At 45.3% G+C, this 22289-nt stretch overlaps 1 protein-coding gene across 5 annotated transcripts in view; it reads right to left on the bottom strand.

Annotated features, from left to right (window-relative positions):
* Positions 1 to 22289, bottom strand: part of WDR93 (WD repeat domain 93) — a 42682-nt gene that overhangs the window by 9609 nt on the left and 10784 nt on the right. For all 5 annotated transcript variants that reach the window (XM_082735260.1, XM_082735259.1, XM_082735263.1 and 2 more), the window contains 9 exons: positions 21238 to 21316; positions 18865 to 18980; positions 17662 to 17700; positions 9940 to 10024; positions 7175 to 7346; positions 5951 to 6021; positions 5318 to 5404; positions 4151 to 4270; positions 2134 to 2347 (listed from right to left, as the gene is read on the bottom strand). In XM_082735260.1, the coding sequence (XP_082591386.1) occupies positions 2134 to 2347; positions 4151 to 4270; positions 5318 to 5404; positions 5951 to 6021; positions 7175 to 7346; positions 9940 to 10024; positions 17662 to 17700; positions 18865 to 18980; positions 21238 to 21316 (983 nt within the window). The remainder of the gene's footprint in view (positions 1 to 2133; positions 2348 to 4150; positions 4271 to 5317; positions 5405 to 5950; positions 6022 to 7174; positions 7347 to 9939; positions 10025 to 17661; positions 17701 to 18864; positions 18981 to 21237; positions 21317 to 22289) is intronic.

Here is a 22289-nt window from a genome sequence, read left to right as displayed (position 1 = left end):
GAAACAAGACACATGGACAGTCGTACTGAGTCGGCCAGAGTTCAAGCTGCGCTGTCCTCTCCTGGGCATACACCCCAGACACACTCTTGTGTATATAAGCATCAGGAGATATGTTGGACTTTTCGGAGTAGCAAACACTGGGGACAATATGATTGTCCCCTGGGAGGAGCATGCCTCGTTGCACTCTGTTATACGACGGGCTGCAGTGCAGGTGGGAAAATAACCAGGCCACGTTGCCCAACATGTGCGACTCCCATGAACAAGGTCGCAAGGCAAGTGATAGAAGAAACGGCACTGAGAAACAAGCTGGGGAGTGTACAGGATAGGATTCCATTTACAATTGCCCCAAATAATGTGCAGCTAAGTGGTCGGTTACTTGGAGATACAGGTGGTTAATTCTTATAGGAGAGCCAAGGAATAATGAATTTTGGAAAATCATATTATAGATGGAAAAAGAAACTGGCTGTAATATTTTGCAGCAACTCCCATCAAAAGGTGGAGTCAAGGGGCGCTTGGGTGGCTCAGTCTGTTGAGTGTCTGACTCTTGGTTTTGGCTCTGGTCATGGACTCATGGATTGTGGGATTGAATCCCCCTGCTTCTGGCTTCTTGCTCAGCTGGGAGTCTGCTTGAAAGAATCCCTCTGCCCTGCCCCGCCCTCTGCTTGTGCATGCACACTTGCTCTCTCCATATAGATAAATCTTCAAAAAAAAAAAAAAAAGTCTTTAAAAAAAGGAAAAAGATACAAATGCCTGGGTGGCTCAGTGGGTTAAAGCCTCTGCCTTCGGCTCAGGTCATGATCCTAGGATCGAGCCCCGCATCACATCAGGCTCTCTGCTCAGCAGGGAGCCTGCTTCCTCCTCTCTCTCTGCCTGCCTCTCTGCCTCCTTGTGATCTGTCAAGTAAATATATAAAATCTTTAAAAAAAAAAAAAAAGGAAAAAGATGGAGTCAATTTTCCCACTGCTTGATTGTGGATATGGCCATGTGATGTGCTCTGTCCTGTGTGGCATGAACAGAAGCCTGGAAAGTGTTTGTGCACTGCGGTGGCCCTTGCTTGCTGAGGGGGCCCTTGGGCTGTCAAGTGATAGAGGCTGAGACAGCCTGCAGGAGTGGCCACAAGGAGGAGAAACAAGCATCCTGGCCAATGGCCACGTGAGTGAGGCCACTGAGAACTTCCCAGCCCCTGGCTGAGCTGTCAGTGGCCTGGGACACACAGGAGAGCATGAACCAGACCGGTGGAGGAGCTGCCCAGCTGAGCCTCACCCAAACAGCCGACCTACAGGATCGGGGGTCCGGGGCTAAATAATGAGTGTTTCCTTTAGCCTTTAAGTTGTGGGGTGGTTTGTTACATACAGCAATAGATAGATAACTACCTTTGGGGAGGAGAGAGGAACGTGACAGGGGACAAGCACACAGAGAGCCTTAACTGAATTGGAGATGATCTTTTCTTAAATATTTTATTTATTTCTTTGAGAGAGAGACAGCAAAAGAGAGGACAAGCAGAGGGGAGAGGGAGAAACAGACTCCCTACCGAGTAGGGAGCCCAATGCAAGGCTCCGTCCCAGGACCCCAGGATCATGACCGGAGCCAAAGGCAGACGCTTAACCGACTGAGCCACCCAAGCACCTGGGAGATGATCTAGTTCTTAAGCTTGATGATGGGGTCAAGGGAGTTTCTCTCTGCCTCTAGATATACGCATACGTGGACACACACACTAAATATAGTGTGTATATGTATATATATATATGCATACATATAGGGTGTGCATATAGAAACAGCCGAAATCCACACACATATTCTGTTGATCATTTGCAAGCTTAAAGTATTCCACAATTTAGAAAAGAAAGAGACCCTTGAGGAAACGGATAAAAGGCTCTTTTGGCAGAAATGATGCTCTTCTTGGTCATGTGGGACACGAAAGGTGTCCCTTGTGCCATCATACAATTTTTGCAAGACGAGTTTTACATATTTACCCACATATAAAAGACAGTGGGGACCTTGGGACGCTCACGGGTGGGGGGTGGCAGCTACAGAGCAGTGGACTCCCACAGGGGAGGTGGTCGGTGTCTTATCAGTGAGAGGCGCCTTCTGGCTGGCAGCTCGTTCACTCCGTCCTGCACTCGAGCCACCCACCTCTCAGCGAGCACACTGATGCTGGGTCCTTGGGTCCCTCTGGCTGTCACCAGGTAGAGAGAAGAGTCTGTGCACAGCACCACACACTTCATTTGGGATTTCAAGGGATTCTCAGGATACATGTTCTTTCCTTTGTGGACTAAGAAGTACTTCAGGAAGTGAATGCTCTGGCAGGAACAACCCTTGGGAAGCGCGATGACCCCAAGAGGGAAACCTGGAGAAATAATTGCACCAGCAGATCAGAAAAGTGGCCAGACGACGATGCAGCCATGGGCTCGGGGTCCGTGACCAGCAGGTGTGTGAGTGATGTGAAGGCAAGATCCAGCCAGGAGAGCCCTTTGAGAGTGAAACCAGAAACCCCAAAGCCCAGTGGGAGAGAAGAGCCACCCCTTCTGAGTATGGAGAGGCGTGGGGGACAGGGAGGACCAGCCCCGTGGAGGGGTCTGAGTCAGCACTGGGATGGAAGGAAGGAAGCTACACCCAGCCTGGTCCTGAACCACAGCTGACCAGGGCAGGTCGAAGTACAACAGAGGGGGCAAGGGCCAGGGTGGTCTCGGAGAAGGAGAGGGACATGTGTGTGTGTCGCCAAGCAATATCCAGAATGTATCAACATCCAGAAAAATGAAAGCAAGCTATTGGGCAAGTGAATGTGCCATTAGTATCATCCTTCTGCCTTTGACGTATCTTTTTTTTTTTTAATCTTATTTATTTATTTGACAGAGAGAGATCACAAGTAGACAGAGAGGCAGACAGAGAAAGGAGGGGAAGCAGGCTCCTTGCTGAGCAGAGAGCCCGATGCGTGGCTCAATTCCAGAACCCTGAGATCATGACCTGAGCCAAAGGCAGAGGCCTTAACCCACTGAGCCACCCAGGCACCCCTGACTTGGACACATCTTTAGCCATTGTAAGAACACTGTGGGTGCAGTAACTCAAGCTCAAGAGGGCCTGGAGCCCTGTTTATCTTCCCGCCATGTGGGCAGAGTACACACTATTGGAAAGAACTATGGCATTCTTCAGACAAATATGCCAAGTGAGGAAGGCACTCCACTGGCTTGACAGAGGCCTCCCTGAGATGGCCACGAGCCAGGCACCACCCCGAGCTCTACACCGATGTGTGGGCTCGGAGCGCTGCCGGGGATGATGGCATACCTCTACTCCCAAATGAAACACCTATCCAATTACAAAAGGGCAAACCAGTGATTCAGTCATCCCATCTAAGAAAGTCCGGTAAGAGGGAGACACTCCCAGGGCGCCTGGGTGGCTCAGTCGGTTAAGCGTCCAACTCTCGGTTTCAGCTCCGGTCATGATCTCATGGGTGGGATGGAGCCCCATGTTGGACTCTGTGCTCGGTGGGGAGTCTGAGGTTCTCTCTCTCCATCTCCCTCTGCCCCTCCTCCCCACTCTCTCTTTAATTAGTTAATTAATTAAAGGGAGACACTTCCTTACATCTTGATCAACTTAGGGCAAGTAGACACTGCTGATTTTCTGCACCTGCAAAGCTAGACCCAGGACCCAGGACTCTAGCAACTTACCGCCCACCCAGAATAGTTGCTGGTCTTGCCCTGGCCCCCTTTGAGGACTCTTAGTTTCCATACCAGTGAGGTTCCTGCTGACCAGGGAGGGGGTAGAATAGCAGGAAGCAGGACTTGCTTATTTTGAGAGGTTGGGGGAGACGGGGAGAGGGTCGAGACTGCCATGGTGCCACACCCGGGGCTGGAAGACACTTCCTCTCCAGAGAGTGACAGTGAGGAAATGGACGGACTTCCAGGCCCTGGTCCGGTGCGGGGACGGAGCTAGCACTCAGTAAATCCACAGGGAATGGGAATTGTCCGCACATAGTAAGTTCAATAAATGTCTGTTGAATGAGTGAATGAGGGGAAGGCAGGACCGGCTCCCCAAGTTGACCTAAGAACACGGAGTAACTAACAGAAGGCTCCGAGCCTACAGGAATTCCAGCATTCCCGGACTCTCGTTACCCGGAGACCCACCCAGGGGTTAGGCGGAGATGGGGGCTCACCTTCAGCCAGGTCCAACAGCGTGAGCACGCCATCCTCGCAGGCCAGCGCTAGGTAGGTGCAGGTGCAGCTGAGCTGGGAGACCGTAATGGGCGCGGCGCAGGGCCACACGCTCTCCGGGTCTGCGGGGAGGACACGGCATGCAAGGCTGTCCCCCAGCCTCCGCCCCCACCCAGCACCTCCACCTGCACAGCCCGAGACCCAGATGAGTCTGCCTGTCTGGGACGTGGGCAGGAGCCATGGTCTGGGCTCACCCTCTCACTCACCTCTTGGCTATGCTGTCTCCCTCCTAAGGATAAAAGAAGGGGTCATGCTACTGTCCCCCTGCAGCTAACAGTGAAGGCTTACGAGGTGCTGACCACTGTGTTAAGCCCTTTCCATGCCTCCTTTCAGTTAATTCTCACAAGGGTCCCGTGAGGTGAGTCCTGTTAGCACCCCTATTTCACAGACGAGGAAACTGAGGCAGAGATGTAAGCGACCTGCCCCAGGTCCCAGCCAGTCGGTACAGAGGTTGGTATTAGAAGCCACGCTGCCTGGGAGAGGGCTGGAAGGAGAGAGATTCTTCCTTTGCCCATTTTCACGTTTCACTATCCTTGTATAATTCTGAAATATAACCTAAGTGAACAGCTCAAGGAATCACCCCGAAGTGAACTTGCTCGACAACCATGAGTTTGTATAAACCAAACCACCACCATGTTTCCAAAGTGCTTGTCAGTTTCAAAGAGCTTCCACATCCGGAAACCCTCTGGATTTGGCTCTTCCCAGCAAGGGCGAGCAGGGGGCAGGGATGGCGTCGTGAATTAGCTCTGTGTTTCAGATGAGAAGAGGGGACTGGGGCTCACGGTGGCTGGCCTGACGGCACGCAGTTTACAAACGCCTGGGCCGGGGCTGGATCTGGCCTCTGACGCCAGGCCTCTCTTTACCTGAGCTGCCAAAGGAGTCCTGGGGACTGGACCGGGTTTTGTCCCTGTTGACCTGTTCTCTTAAAGAAACGGGACCGCTCAGAGACAGAGTCTTGCGGTCACTCACACCCCAGCCACTGAGCTACCTGCTTCTGCCTGCACAGCTCTGGTCCCCTAAAGTGACACATCAGTCACGTGCCCTCAACTAAGCTGGAGAAGGCCATGCTCTGAGAGCCCCGAGCTTAGGGAACCCCCATCTCAAAGTACCGACTTTATCCTTCAGAGTTCGGTGAAGTGAATAGAGGAAGAAGTTGTGATTTCCAGGCCAGTGTATGCCAAGGACACAGGCTACCCCTGGGAAAGAAGAGAGAGGGGGCATCATGTAAGGAATCTAGATACCCTCTGGTTTATAGAGAAGCTGTTTGCCCAAGAGGAAGTCAGTTTGCAATCAAAAGTGGTCTGTTCTAATGGGCAGCAGGCAACAGAAGGACGTGCCTCCTGGGGAGTGGGGGGGCACCCCTGGGAGGGCTGTACCTAAGGTCAAGTCACCTTCCTGGGTGGGGAGGATGGTCACACTGCCCCTGGGCTGCTTTCACATCTTCTAGGTAATTCCTGTCCTCTTGGCTGTCAGTGTTTTAAATAACCTTTTGTACAAAATGAATTCATCTCCACAAGCAGCCCAGCGGGCCATGGGCTCATGCCCTCCTCTGTGGCAGGTCCCTCCCTGAGATGATGCCAGTCTCTGTCATCAGGGAATCTGGGCACCATGCATCCAGCCAGAAACCATTAAGCTCCAGCTGTGAAGCTAGTGACCTACTTCCGGCCTCCCTCCCTCCCAGGGTTTGCTGAGGCATTCCCTCCAGGGGCTCACTGCCAAGGATAACCCCCTGCTTCATTTACCCGAGGGGCTCTTGACTTCTGCTGGCATTGCAATCATGCTGCTGGGAAGGAGGAAATGGAACGTGGCCATGCTGGGGAGAAAAAGAGACACCAGTCAGAGCCCCAGCAGACTCCTTGGCCAGGAGAGATGCTGGCAGTCTTGGTGCTAAAACCAGACGTGGGTGGTTAGGATGGACCTTCCACGCTCTCTGTGCTGGTACTGGTGGCTGCAGACCTTGGAAGTTGGTGAGGGCGGGGCGGACTGAGCTGTGGGAGTCACTCGCAGGTTGGGAACAGTGCCCAGCACCTAGCAGAACTTTCTCTGTCCTAGAGGAAGATCCCTTAGTGATCAGTCTCGGCTCCCTCATGCTGGGGGGTAATCCAACTAGGGGGGTGCTGATAAATTTGCTCTTCTTAAAAAAGCCAATCAATTTCTTGATTTATAGAGTTTGCATTTACAAGAGCTTCTTGTGGTATAAAGACTCCCACTACAGACTGTGCGAATAGTTTTAACAACTAGCCTGCAACACTCCTAACTACCCAGCTAGGCAGTGCACCCCTGAACTTCATGGGGGTCCCGCTTCAGGTCTCTGGTAGCTGCTATGAGGGCACAACCCTAGGAGTCTGTGTCCCCAAGTGAGAAAATTCGAGATGCTCTTAACAGCAAGATGTGAGGCTTCCCGGGTAAAGCAAGAACATTCCGGAGGTTCAGCGTAGCTGTGAGGAGAGCTAGCTCCTAAAACCAGCTCTACCAAGTTCAAAGACTTGGGCTCAGTTTTTACAATCACAGCAGGGCTCATGAGCCCTTCCTGCTGCCTAAGGTTACAGAGGAAGGTATTTAAGTAATTAGACATTAATATATGACATTAGAAAGACTGGATGGACATTAGAAAGTCTCACTGAATAGTGAGACTTTTATGTCTGTCTGCAGGCTCTTCTGTGTTGTCAGGATAATCAGGAAAAAATTTTTTTAAGAGAAGATGTGCACAAAATTGTAAACTAAACTCCTCTTGCGCACACGCGTCTATCCCCTCTTTGAAATTCATGTGATCAGCCTCTGTTCTAACAGTATTTGAACAATCTCCACACACTTTTTCAAAACATCTGCTGAAATTTTTGGAAAAAAGTCCCCGAAACCAGGAGCTCTTAGACCTCAGATGAATTCACGGGCTTGGGCACATGTTCCTGCGAGTGCCCGCACGGCTCCGGGGAGCAGGGGGCTCCCGGGACCCCCGGCCCGCTCACCTGAGTGGCTCCTCCTCCCACTCCGTGTCCGGGTCCTTCCGGTATGAGGCGTGGAAGATGGCCGCCTGCTGCTCCCACTGACTGTCCTTGATGAAGTGGTTCTGCCCCGAGCCCAGGCCATAGTAGTCCTCTACCTTGGCAAAGATTTCCAGGGGGCTTTTGAACGTGGTACCTAGGATGAAAAGATTCCGGAATTGGTCAAACCCTGGGACTTCCGCCTTCCTGATTTTCCCTCCTTCCTCGGTGCTTCCCAGTTTCCTGTGGAATCCCCCATCCCCAGAAGTCCTTGGGGGAGCCCAGGGTTCAGCCTTCGCCCTGCCTCTTTCCTGCCCCGGCTGCTCAGGGAGCACGGGCCAAGCGCAGCTCCCACAGCCCCATCCCACCGCCACTTCCTGTTTCCGGGTTACCGGATCCGCAGCGGAGGCCTCAGACCACCGGTGCTGCGTCCCCAGGGCAGCAAGGCCCCAAACGGCCAGTTACGGTCACTACTGAGCTGCTGCTGAAGGCCCCCGTAATCAGACAGGCCCGCCCCGAGTTCACCTACCCCACCGCCTTCCTTCAAAATTCTCCTCTCTGCCAATCACTTTTCTTACCACTCGACTCCCCCTGAAACCTTTCATTTCCTTCTTTTTCAACTGTTCCTAAATCCTCAGTATGACTGGGTGATTGATTTTTTTGGGCGCCCACCCCAGCTTTGAGAACTCTGCTCTCTTTGGGGCGGGCTGGAGGCCCCATAGTGCCCCAGGTCCCCTTCCCCTGAGACATCCACTGTCCCGGGTTTCTTGCATTGGTTGCTACAGGAGACCCCTTTTGTATAAACAAGTGGCAGCGAACGATGCACAAGCAGTTCCCTTAGTGGGGTCCCTGATCAGCAGGGATCGCGCAGGCTCAACAGAACTTGTTAGAAATGCACATTCTCGGGCTCCACCCCAGGCGGAAGGGAAAACTGTGGGTGGAGCCCAGCCATCCGGGTTCTAACAAGTTCTCCAGGTGAGTCTGATGCAACTAACGTTTGAGAATTGTTCTTAGACACGAGCACCCTTGCGTTTATCACTCACAGTGGCTTGGAGATCTCTTCCTATCATACTATAGACCTTCCTCATTGTTGCTTGTTTTCTTTTCTTCTTCTTCTTTTTTTTCCCTTTTTCCTTTTTTTTAAAGATTTTATTTATTTGACAGACAGAGATCAGAAGTGGGCACAGAGGCAGGCAGAGAGAAAGAGGGGGAAGCAGGCTCCCCGCGGAGCAGAGAGCCCGATGTGAGACTAGATCCCAGGACCCTGAGATCATGACCTGAGCCAAAGGCAGCTGCTTGACTGACTGAGCCGCCCGGGTGTTCCTGTTGCTTGTTTCCATTCTCTGAAAAATTTTCTTATGTGAAATATAATACATTCAGCAAAGAGCATAAAAATATATATCTTAATAAATTATTACAAGGCAAACATCTGTCTCTACTCAGGTCCAGAGATGGGACAATGTGTGCTCCCTAGAAATTCTGCAAAGGCCTGTCTCCAGTCACAGCCTCTGGGGAAGAGCGGCAGCCACTCTCCTGGCTTCTGTGTAAGCACCACGTTCTATTTATTTTACTTTCTCCCTCCTCCTCTTCCCCTTTCCCCTATTTGTGCTCCCTCTCTCTCTCAAATAAATAAAATCTTTAAAAAATATTTAAAAGCTCTATTGTTTTCTCTTTCTTATTTACTTCTGTGAGTCATCTGGAATTTATTTTTGTGTGTGGCATGAGGCAGGAGTCCTGTCTCACTTTTGTTTCCATATGGACAAGCAGCACCATTTACTGAAATGACCATCCTTTCTCTACAGCTCCGGAGTGCCACCCCTCAGATATCAAGTGGACACTAATGCCTGAGTCTGTCCTGGCCTCTATGATAGTTCTTTCATCTATTTTTTTTTTATCTTGTCTTAATCACTATAGCTTTATGATAAATCTTGATGGAGCAAATCGTATCATCATGTTCTTTTATGAGAGTGAACTAGATATTCTTGGCTTTTTAAATTTCCTTCTTTGTTTTTAATGGTTGCAAAGTATTCCTTTGGATGCGTGTGACCAGATTTTATTTAATTAGTCTTTTGCATCTATAAATACTGCTGCAGTGAATATTCTTATATCTTTTATGTCATGTGCACGTATTGAAAGGATATACTCTATCCTCTGCCTATAATGGACTTCTCCTCTGCACCTCATGACCTACTCCTACTTATCCTTCAAAACCTTTCCAAATGCCTCATCCTTTGATAAAGGCTTTGCCTGCTCTGTGGCAGAGTTAGTCACTCTTTCCTCTATATTCTCATGGTCCTAGATGTTCCCCATCATTGCACTTATCATAATGTTCAATGTTGGTTCCCTCTTACTCCTCTTTAGTAGCACTGCAGCTTTTAGAGCACAGGAAGGTGTGTCTTCCTCATCTGTGTGCTTGGTGTGTTACTGGCACTCAGCAAATACTGATCAATGAACAAACACAGAAATATAGAAATGAATAAACTCCAGCTAGATGACTGTCTTTCCAGATTTCCCAATTCTGTTAGTTAGCTGTATCCTTGTAACTTCTATATTTTTTGTCTTCAGATCCCAGAGCTTATGACTTAAAAATTTTTTTCCTTTCAGAACTATACTTGTAATTTAGATATTGCTGCTAATAAGTAGAAAAGATGGGAAATGTAGAGAAAGGCAAAAAAAAAAAAGGAAAAAAGAGAAAAGAAAACCAAATTCATGGCAGAAGGAAAGAGAGCAGTTAGTTGAATTATACTAACCTGTAACTGGTTTGGGTGGTTTGATCTTCATTATGTGAACTGGAAGACTCAACTTAATGTCTCCTCTAAAACAAACCATCATATCCTACAATAAGGAAAAGGCACAGCTAAGAAGCCAACAAAGGGGATATAACAGAATCATTAAAAACATATCTGAAAGAAGTCAGAAAAAGAGGGGAAAGGAAGAAAGAAAAGGGGAAAAGTGGGACAAATAGAAAGTAAATAGCAAAGTGATAGATTTAAATTCAAACACATCAATAATTACATTAAACATAAATGGCCTAACTACCCTAATTAAAGGTAATTGTACAAAAACTGTATAAGAAGGTAAGACCCAACTACATGCTGTCAAAAAGAAATTCATTTTAAATACAAAGACACCAATATTAAAAGTATAGAAAAAGATACATCTTGTAAAAATAATGAAAGGAAAGCTGGGGTGACTGTATTAATATCTGACATAATAGATTTCAGAGCAAAAAATATTACCAGGGTTCAAAGATTCACTGAATAATGATAAAACAGTCAATTCACCAAGGAGATATAACGTTCCGAATGTTTACACACCTAATAACGGAGCTTCGAAATACATGAAACGAAGGCTCATAGAAGTGAAAGCAGAAATAGATAAATCTGTAATTTATTTTTTTAACCATCTCTGCCCTCCCACCTCAGGCAGCGATCCTGATAAATCTGTAATCTTAAAGATTTGAACACTCCTCTCCCAATAACTGATAGAATAGACAGAAACCCAGTAAGAGCATAGTAAGGATATAGAAGGAAAAGCAGTAAATATATAGGAGACTTAAATAACTTGACCAACAGTAGCTGAATACACATTGTTTTGAAGTGCACATGAAACACTTAACAAGATAAACCATATTCTGGGCACAAAACAAATCTTAATAAATTTAAAAGGCTTCAAATTATATGAAGCATGTTCTCTAATCACAATGGAATTAGAAATCACAAAAATAAAGACATCTGGATATTTCAAAGTATAGAAGTATTTAGAAGTATAATATACCTCTAAATAATTCATTGTTCAAAAAATATGTCAAAAAGCAAACTGGGAAGTAATTTAAAGTATTTTTTAAAATAACATAAAATTATAAAGAAAGGTCTATTTCTGGGCTCTCTGTTCTCTTCCATTGATCTATGTGTCTGTTTTTGTGCCAGTACCATACTGTCTTGATGATGGCATCTTTGTAATAGAGCTTGAAGTCTGGAATTGTGATGCCACCAACTTTGACTTTCTCTTTCAATATTCCTTTGGCTATTTGAGGTCTTTTCTGGTTCCATATAAATTTTAGGATTATTTGTTCCATTTCTTTGGAAAAAAAAAAAAGATGGGATTTTGATAGGGATTACATTAAATGTGTAGATTGCTTTAGGTAACATAGACATTTTCACAATATTTGTTCTTCCAATTCATGTTCACTATTACATGATCTCCCTGATATGAGGAAGTGGAGATGCAACGTGGGGGGGTTGGGGTAGAAAAAGAATAAATGAACAAAGATGGGCTCGGGAGGGAGATAAACCATAAGAGACTTTTAATGTCACAAAACAAGCTGAGGGTGGCTGGGGGTAGAGGGGTAGGGAGAGGGTGGTGGGGTTATGGACATTGGGGAAGGTATGTGCTATGGTGAGTGTTGTGAAGTGTGTAAACCTGGCGATTCACAGACCTGTACCCCTGGGGCTAGTAATACATTATATGTTTATTAAAAAATTAAAAAACTTTTTAGGGGCACCTGGGTGGCTCAGTGGGTTAAGCCGCTGCCTTCGGCTCAGGTCATGATCTCAGGGTCCTGGGATCGAGTCCCGCATCAGGCTCTCTGCTCAGCAGGGAGCCTGCTTCTCTCTCTCTCTCTCTCTCTGCCTGCCTCTCCATCTACTTGTGATTTCTCTCTGTCAAATAAATAAATAAAATCTTAAAAAAAAAACTTTTTAAAAATATATAACGGAAACAGCTAAAACAGTGCTTAGATGTAAGTTTATAGCACTAAATGCCTATATCAGAAAAGAAGATCTCAAATCAATGACCTACCTTCCTACCATAAGAAACTAGAAAACAAGGAAAAACTTACACCTGAAGTGGATGAAAGAAAATAATAATCAAATTGGAAACCACTGAGATAGAAAACAGAAAAAAAATGAAGAAATGAAACCAAAAGCTGGCTCTTTGATGAGATTAATCAAGTTGACAAACCTCTAGCCAAGCTGATTAAGAAAAAAAGAGAAAATACAAATTACCAATATCAGAAATGGGAGTCATTTGAGTGTCCGACTCTCAATTTTGGTTCAGGTCATGATCTCAAGGTTGTGAGATAGAGTCCCCCACCTGCCATCAATGGGGAGTCAGTTTGGGATTCTCCCTTCCTCTCTCTCTGCTCCTCCCCCACCAGCTGTCTCTGTCTCTCTCTCTCTCTGTCTCTCTCTATCTCAAATCAATCAATCAAACAAACAAACCAATATCAGAAATGAAGAAGGTGACATCAAAACAGATTTTACAGGGGTAAAATCTGGGGCGCCTGGGTGGCTCAGTATGGATTTGGCTGAGGTCATGATCTCAGAGTCATGGGCTCAAGCCCCACATTGGTCTCTGCATTCAGCATGGAGTCTGCTGAAGTTTCTTTCCCTCTGCCTCTCCCCCTGCTCACTCCCTCTCTTTTTTTCTCTAAAATATATACATACATACATACATACATCTAGCTTTTTAAAAAAACACATTTTACAGATAATGAAAGGATAACACGGGATTATGAACCACTTTATGTCAATACCTTAGGTAACTTAGATACAAAAGTTTCCTTAAGAAGAAAGAGATAACCCTTTGTCACTCAGGACATCAAATTTGTAGTTCCACAAAGGAAATTCCACAGCTAGATGGCTTTATTGGTTACCTCTATCAAACATTTTAAGAAGAAATAATACCAATTCTATATAAACTCTTCCAGAAAATAGAATGGGAATATTCCAACTTATTATACAAGACCAGCATCACCCTGATACCACAACCAAAGATGTTATAAGAAAATAAAACCAGGGTACCGGGCTGGACCAGTTGGTGGGACGTTCGACTCTTGATCTTGGGTTTGAGCTCAAACTCCAAGTTGGGCTTAGAGATGACTTAAAAAAAATCTTAAAGAAAAGGAAACTAAATATTCTTCATGAATATACATGTAAAATTTATTAAGAAAATATTGGCAAGTTAAAATTGGTGAGTTGAGCTTTGTGCAGTGGCAGTATTGTAGCCAATGAGGTTTATCCGAGGCGCAATTATTGCTAATTGAAAACTTTCCCTAAACTTGGTGAGTTGGATCTACAAACAGTTTCTTTAAAAAAAATTAAAAGAAGGCACACATAAATAACATTAAGAATAGGAAAAAGGACTAATTTAAGAGACAGGTTTTTATTTTTATACCATAGGAAAAACATATTTACACATATACAAAAGTTATAGATCTACACTAATAAATGAATTGTGACTGAACTAGGCTCAAAATTTTTTTTTTAAATTTTGAAATTAAAAAGATAATATAGGGTGCCTGGGTGGCTCAGATGGTTATGCGTCTGCCTTCGGCTCAGGTCATGATCCCAGGGTCCTGGGATCGAGCCCCACATCGGGCTCTCTGCTCAGCGGGGAGTCCACTTCTCACTTCCCTTTCTACTCCCCCCACTTGCACTCTCTCACTCTGTCGATAAATAAATAAAAATAAAATCTTTTAAAAAAGAGATAATATAGGACTTATTTAGACCTAGAGGGTAAAAAAAGAAACATCAGCTTTCTTTACAAGGCTAGGATAACACTAAGACCGAATGCTGATAAGAAAACCACAAGGAGGGGCGCCTGGGTGGCTCAGTGGGTTAAGCTGCTGCCTTCGGCTCAGGTCATGATCTTAGGGTCCTGGGATCAAGTCCCACATCGGGCTCTCTGCTCAGCAGGGAGCCTGCTTCCTCCTCTCTCTCTGCCTGCCTCTCTGCCTGCTTGTGATCTCTGTCTGTCAAATAAATAAATAAAATCTTAAAAAAAAAAAAAAAAGAAAAAAAAACCCACAAGGAAAAAAAAATATTCTACAAGCCAATCTCATGTTTGAATATGGATACTCTATGAACACCAAACTATCATTTTGCTTTGTCAATATCTTATTTAGGACTTCAATATCAGCAAAGCAAACTGACAATGCAATTAAATGAATTATTACCAAGTATGGATTACCCAAGAATGGAAGGAAGAATGTTTCCACATTAGAAAATCTATTAATGCAATCCACTGCATTAGCAGATTAAAGAAGAAATACTCTGAAAAGATGAGGAGGAAGTATTTGATGAAGGTCAATATCTATTCCTAATTTAAAAAAAGAAATAACAAACTCTTAGCAAACACAGGCTGGAGGGACACATGCTTAGCTTGCAGAAGGATATTTATGTCAAACACCTTTAGGAAGCTTCATGCAAAATGGTGAGACACTTGGGAGTGTCCCAGTTGGGTCCTGGATAGTGTACTGTCCCCATGACTATTCAACATTTTACTAGAGCTCCTAGAAAATAGAACAAGGCAAGAACAAAAAATAAATAGGAATAAATACTTGAAAGAGGAAAAACTGTCATTATCTACCGTTAGGATTGTCTATGATTGTCTAGGTAGAAAATCCAACAGTATCAGCTGACAGACCATTAGAACTTCAGTAAAGAGGCCAAGGGTCCTGAGACTCAGGTGAAGGAAGTAAAGTATGAAATTTAAGGAGACTCTCACCCTTAGGTGTCCACCCTGTGCTTGCATGAACCTGCCAGGATCTAGGTTTTGCTGACCTCACTCAAATACAAGATCAATATACAAAAATCAGTAGCATTCCTTCCAATTTTCTGAAACTTGATATTCTTCCAGTTTCTTTGCTCTAACTAAGGACCTGATGAATACTGATACAGCCACAGACTAGCACGAACTTGCTAGAAAATATAGATGGTAGTGTCAACATTTAACACTTAATACCTCTCCTTCCTGAAACCCCATTAAAATGACAAAAAGTCATTGAGGAGAGCATCTCTTCAGAAAGACAGAGACCAAAACAAATTGGAAGAAAAAAGCAACTTGGGGAAAACAGACCATACATGGAGAAGAAACACCAACAACTAGAAACGTTTTTTAGGGAAGACATAGTATTTATCAAATAAACAATCAGAGAAAAAAGGGAGACGCTTGTAAATAAAAATATGATAGCAAAAATGAAAAACTCAGTGAGAGAGTGGAGAGACTGAGCCAATGAGCTCTCCCCAAAAGGTGAACAACAACAAAAGTATGGAAAATAGAACAGAAAATAATCGGGTGACATTGATGAGATTAGAACCCTGGCAGTTTTGCTCCAAAGTTCATTAAGGTCCTGGTGTAGGTAGATGAATGTTGTAATGGGACAGGATAAAGAGCATAAAAATATATACAGGAATGATTGAAGATCACACTTCAAAACAAATGGGAAAAGATGAATTGTTCAAGGTTATCTGTGTGATGATTGGCTATTGGAAAAAATAGATAAAAGTGACCCCCTTCTCACTCCATTCACAAAAGACACTCTCCTCTATGAATTAGAGTGAAATGTCAAAAACAAAACTCTGAAATTATTAGAAGAAACCACAGGAGAACTTATTCATAACCTTGAGAGGGGAAAACCTTCTTCAGTAGAATGAATATTTTTAAAAAGGATAGAAAATTCTCACTGTATTCAAACCTAAAGCTTCTCCCCACTCCCCGCTTTTTTTGAGAGAGAGAGAGAGAGAGAGTGCATTCACATGCAGTGGGGAGAAAAGAAGAAGGGGGAGAGAGAGAGCCCCAAGTGGGGCTTGATCTCATGACCCTGGGACCGTGACCTGAACCAAAATCAAGTTGGGTGCCCAATTGACTGAGCCACCCAGGCACCCCAAGCCTAAAACTTCTTTACAACAGAAAAGCACACGAACAATGGAGAAATGGAATTAACAAATTGGAAGCAAATATGTAACAAGCAAACTATATAGGCAGGCAATCCAAAGAAAACCAGTAAATAAGGCCAGTTAAAAATATGGAGATCAATGAAAATTATACAAGATGTCATTTTGTTCCATCAGTTTGCAAAAACAAAAAACAAAAAAACACAAACAAAAAAACAACAGAAAAAAGGATAATAGCAAGGTCAGAGAGGCTGTGGAGAAATTGGTTAAAAGCCTCAGGGGGTTGGGCCTCTGACTTTGGCTCGAGTCATGGTCCCAGGGTCCTGGGATCAAGCCCTGCGTGGGACTCTGCTCCACAGGGAGCCTGCTTCCTCTCCTCTCTCTCTGCCTGCCTCTCTGCCTACTTGTGACCTCTGTCTGTCAAATAATAAATAAAATCTTTATTAAAAAAAGTTAATTGTCACGCCACTTTGGGGAGGCAACTTAGCAGTATCTACATTAACACTAAAAATGCAGTGCCTGAACGCTCAGAAGCACCCAGGTATACAAAGAATTGACAAAGTTTTTCACTGTATAATGTAAAAGCCACAAAGTGGAAATGTCTTCAGTATCAATAGACTCATACCCCAAATAAACTGTGGTATATCCATAATATGGAACAGAATACGATAGGTCAAAAGAACAAGGTAGGTTTATTTGATGTTGAAAAACTTTGCCAAAAAAAAATAACACCCCCCAAAACAAAAAAACGCAAAGTTGTAAGAAAATATATAGTATAGGAAAATATAGTATAGGAAATTCTCATAAAACAAAACAAAAAAAAAATAGAAAAAATTTCCCATAGAAAAGACATTCCCATAAAACAAAACTATATATTTTTAAAGATAAATGCATGTAAGAACCTATGTAAGATACACACCGAAGATCGAGGAAACACACATCAGGCTAATAACGATGAGGACCTGTGGAGACAACTGCTGTCTCCGAATTACCTGGCTTTTCCCAGAGTGATAGGTTCACCTGTTGTTTGTATAATTTGAAGCATAATGTAATTTAAAAAGGGGGAGAAGAGAGGGCTTTCGAGAGACTTCCATGTGGAGGTGACCTCTTCTGTACTGGCCAGCCTGGGTCCTCCCCAGAGCAGAGCCTCTGGAAAGCCCGGTGTGCTCCTGGCCTCAAAGGGAGAGCCGGGAAGCTCCAGGGAAGCCACTCGTCTCTTGAGGTACGAAGATGAAACCCTTCAGGAAACTTGGCTTGGGGGACTGGGCTGTTATTTAGGCAGGAGCAAACCGGGCCTCATGGGGCCTGAGGGTATATAATTTGGGGGCCTCTTGTGAAAGAGAACACAAAATTTTGAAAGCAAAATGCCCATGGCCATCCTAATACCTAAATGGTGACAGGGGGAGAAGGAGTGAAGACAGTGGTCTGAAGTGACTGTGGTTAAAATGTTACTTTTGCCAATTTTACAAGACTACGTGGCCATGTGAATACATTGTTAGGATCCCTTGCAGGGCCTTGGAAGGGGCCATACAGGTGAGGGGCCCTAAAATGTCACCTCCCTTATCTTCATGGAAACCCATCTCTCGACAAACGACTCGGGGCAATGATCCTCAAGGATAGGGGCCTGTCTTCGTGGATATGAGGTACGAAGTTGAGTGACAGAGAATCTGAAAATGTGCCCTACTGGAACATTCTCCTGGGATACTTGGTATTTAAAGCACATTTTCAGTCAACATAAAAATCTGTGGCATGCAACCTAAATTTTCCCTGCAGATTTTCTTTAAAATTCCTTACCGTTTCTAGATCCTCTGAAGTCACAGGTTCAAGAGCATTCTGAGGAGAAAAGTGAGAAATTAAGTCACAATAGGCCGGATGTATGTGCGTCCGCCGCTTTATTCTCTCTCTCCCCGTTACTGCCGTCAGTAGTGAACGCATCCTGCAGACACAGACGACTGATATTTGCGTGGTTGCCTGGCCCGCAGGATTTTAACACAGGATCCCCTGCTGTCCAGGGTCTTGGGATGCAGGAGGGGAGATTGGAAATAGTGAGAGGAAGAAATATGAATGCGGGCGCCCCTGGGTGGCTCAGTCGTTAAGCGTCTGCCATCAGCTCAGTTCATGATCCCAGAATCCTGGGATCGAGCCCCGAGTCAGGCTCCTTGCTCAGCGGGAAGCCTGCTTCTCCCTCTCCCACTCCCCCTGCTTGTGTTCCCTCTTTTGCTCTCTCTGTCAAATAAATAAAATCTTTATGGGGCGCCCGGGTGGGTTAAAGCCTCTGCTTTCAGCTCAGGTCATGATCTCAGGGTCCTGGGATCGAGCCCCGCATCGGGCTCTCTGCTCATCATGAAGCCTGCTTCCTCCTCTCTCTCTCTCAGCCTGCCTCTCTGAGCCTGCTTGTGATCTCTGTCTGTCAAATAAATAAATAAAATCTTTTTTAAAAAAATAAGTAAAATCTTAAAAAAAAAGAAATATGAATGAACAGAGGTAATGTTGGGCATTGAGATTATTTTTTAAAAAATAGACTGAAATGGTAGAGCTCCTACTTTCTAAGAATAATATGAAGAACATATGTATTCCCTATATATTGACAACAACCTGTTTATACCATAATCTGGGAAATGCAGTGAGGCATGAAAGGATTATTTCAGCCCAGGGCGGGGGTGGTGGTGGTGGGAATAAAATGACCGAGGAGGCAGGAATCAGGATAAAAGACCTGGGAGTGGTCTTGGTGGAGAGGCACCTCTCAGACGAGAGAGAGAGAGAGAGAGAGAGAGAGAGAGAGAGAGAGAGAGAGAGAGGCTCCCACTACTGAGGGCCCCTCTTAATATCTTATTTTGACCAAAGCAAATCGAGTTTGGAGTCATGGGCCCATGTGCCTGCTGTCCTCTCTTGCCGCCTCCGTAAGGCCCCATTCGTCCTGACTCCAAGGGGCATTTAGGCAGATGTGGGTCAAGGGGAGGGAGAAACGTATCAGTGGGAAACAGGGGCCTTTCCTACCGGTTGTGGCTGTCTGACTTTCTTCTTCGGATTTAGAGCCGGTTGGGGGTGCTCCACCTCCTTGAGCCAAGACTCCTTGGGCAATTTGTACACGTCCAGCCAAGTGTCCCCAGCTCCTGCATTGGGAAACCAAGGCGCCATTGGGCAACTGTGCGTAGGTGACAAGCTTCCCGTGAGGAAAGGCCTGTCTTCTCAGAACCCCCAGCGTGGGGCCCGGCAGGCACCCTCGGAACAGAGACTTGGGCAGACCGAGGGGGCCGTGGTCCTGCCATGGGTCGCTGCCCGGGGAGCTGTAGGGCCTCTCCCCTCAGGCCACCGCCTTCTGAAGGAAGCCGGGCTCCTTACCGTCACAGCACTGGTATTACGGTTTTTAACCAAGCTGTCGCCTCTGCCCAGACCCCCTGTCTTTTTCTAGGTTCCAAGAGGTAAATTACACAGACATTTTGTCATACTGCTTTTCCTGTCAGGGGAGGAAGGCGGTATGACACAGAAGCCATGACTGAGAGGGGATGGCTGAGGCTGGAATTGGGAGAGATTCCCTCCAGAGCATTCTTCTGATATTTGAGGAAATGACCACCAAGGACCACCTGGGTGTGGGGCTTTAACTCGTCACGGAAACACACTCAGCTTCTATACCCAATACCTGACAACCTGGGAAGGGCCGCTTCCCCTTGGTTTGGGGCTCTAGCTAAGTGTTTCCTTTAACACGCAATCATCTGGACCCCTGGACTTCAGGTTTCTGGTCTCCAGTCCTGGGAGAGAATAACTGTCTGTTTTGAGCCACCGCATTTGTGGTACTTTGTTGGGGCCTAGGAAACAGGACAGAGTATAAAAGCTTCCTTTGAAGTATATACTTTCCTCAAGCACTTAACATTTGAGGGACCTGTGGCAAGAATATAGAGGCCCATATACCATATGTCTAAATATTTAAAAGTTTGGGGCGCCTGGGTGGCTCAGTGGTTTGGGCTGCTGCCTTCGGCTCGGGTCATGATCTCAGGGTCCTGGGATCGAGCCCCGCATCGGGCTCTCTGCTCCACAGGAAGCCTGCTTCCCTCTTTCTCTCTCTCTCTGCCTGCCTCTCTGCCTACTTGTGATCTCTGTCTGTCAAATAAATAAATAAAATCTTAAAAAAAAAAAAAGTTAAAAGTCAGGTTGCCTGGGTGGTTCAGTCTTTAAGTGTCTGCCTTTGGCTCAGGTCATGATCCCAGGGTCCTGGGATCGAGCCCCGCATCAGGCTCCCTGCTCAGCTCATGTTCCCTCTCTTGCTGTCTCTCCCTCTCTGCCAAATAAATAAAATCTTTTTAAAAAGATAAAAATCAAGCTAAGAGTCACTTGAATAAAAGATGTTCTATCTCGGCAGTAATAATGACAGCAGGTAAGAGCCAACGACAAACGCTAGAATTGGTGGGTTGTACTTCAAGGGGATGCGGAATAGATGCATAGTCTCAAAGTATCTCCCCCCAAATGGTTATCGATTACTGTGGTGGTTTCAACATATGCCCCCAAATTCTCTGATTCTTCTGCCTCCAGGAAGAGAAGCTTAAATCCTTTCCCCTTAAGTGTCGCCTGGACCTAGTGACTTGCTTCTAACATAGTATGGGACGGGAAAAGCAGTATCGTAGTGGGGGAATCTGGCAGACACCAGTAACCTGGGTGAAATTGCTGGCACATACCCCTGATATACAATGACAAGAGCATGTCACCTCTTTGGCATCTCCCCTAAATCCTTAACCCTGGTTGAATCATGAGAAACAGAGCAGGCAAATTGAAATTGGGGGACCTTGTGCAGAATATCTGACTGGTATTCTTCAAAAGTGTCAAGGCCATGAAAAACAAAGAAATTGTCACAGATCGGAGTAGACTAAGAAGACACAATGACTAAATAGAATATGGAATCCTGGATTGAGCCTTGGAACAAAAATTTAGTGGAAAAAAGGGGAAAACCTGAAGAAAAAAGCCACCACCTTTAGTTAATAGTATTATATCGATGTCATCGCTTAATTTTTAAAAAGATTTTATTTATTTTTTGGACACAGAGAGAGAGAGCACAAGGAAGCAGAGTGGCAGGCAGAGGGAGAAGCAGACTCTCTGCTTAGCAGGGAGCCCAATGTGGGGCTCGATCCCAGGACCCTGGAATCATGACCTGAGCGGAAAGCAGAGACTTTACCCACTGAGCCACCCAGGCACCCCTGTCATTAATTTTGACAAACGAACTGTGGTCATGTTACATGTTGGTATTGGAAAACAAGGGACACCCTGTCCCTATCTTTACAACTCCCGTAAATTATTTCTAAATAAAAGGTTTGAAAGGAGGTGGTTATCTGGAAGAGGCTACACATCTGAACCTTCTTATCAGCTCATCGTTAATCTCACCTTGTAGGAGGAAGGCCGCGAAACCCCCTCCTTGAGAGATCTCCACCTTCACACAGGTGGTTTGCTTGCTGGCATCATCCTGGAAAGAAGAGAAGTGTGGATAGAGTAAGGTCAGCCTCATGATGGAGAGGAATGGTGGACTTTGGATTTCCCGCCTAAAGGTTTTGGATGTATTTCCTAGTTTCTTAAATACCATAGATTGGATGACTCATCAACAATAGACCTTTATCTCCCATAGTCCTGGAGGCTAGAAAGCCAAGATTTCCAAAGATTTCAAAAATCTGGCAGATTCAGCGTCTGGCGAGAACCTGTTTGCTGGTCTGTAGACTTTCTGCCTGCCACTTTCTCAGGTGCCTTCACATGGTGGAAGGGTTGAGGGAGCTCTTGGGGCTCACCTAAGGGCACTAATCCCATTTGTGAAGGTTCATGATCTAAACCTTTTGAAAAGCCCCACCTCCTAATACTCACACCAAAGTTTAGGATTTTCAACCTGAATTCTGTGGGGACACAAACATTCAGTCCATAGCAAGAAGAGACTGACTGTAACCCTGGTATGAAATTTGCTCAAATTTCAGGCCAGGTGAGAGATTCAATGTTTATGGTTGTCTGTGGCCTGCTTTTTCATTTTCTTAATTGTATCTTTATAATAACAAAGATACTTGTTATTATTAAGACCTTTATTAATAGGTGCTTGCATTTTGTTGACTTTAAAAAAAAACAAGTTGTAATGTTTTATTACAAATTAAAAATGAGGTGCTTAAAAACCTCAACTTGGTGAGGGACAGCTGGGTGGCTCAGTTTGCTCGAGAATCCAGTTCTTGATTTTGGCTCAGATGGTGAGATCAGTCCTTGCATCTGGCTCCGCACTGGGCACGGAGCCTGCTTGGGATTCTCTCTCTCCCTCTCCCTTTGCCTCTCCCCCACCATCCCAGGCTCGCTCTCTCTCCAAAACAAACAAACATCTCAACTTGGCTAGATATGAAACAATGTTAAAACCTTTAAAGGTGTATTGAGAAAAACCAGACTTTTCAAAAAACCCATTTGTTATTACC

The sequence above is a fragment of the Mustela nivalis genome, assembly GCF_964662115.1.
Source record: "Mustela nivalis genome assembly, chromosome: 6".
NCBI classification, from domain to species: Eukaryota; Metazoa; Chordata; class Mammalia; order Carnivora; family Mustelidae; genus Mustela; species Mustela nivalis.
This window is presented reverse-complemented; position numbering and strand designations above follow the sequence as displayed.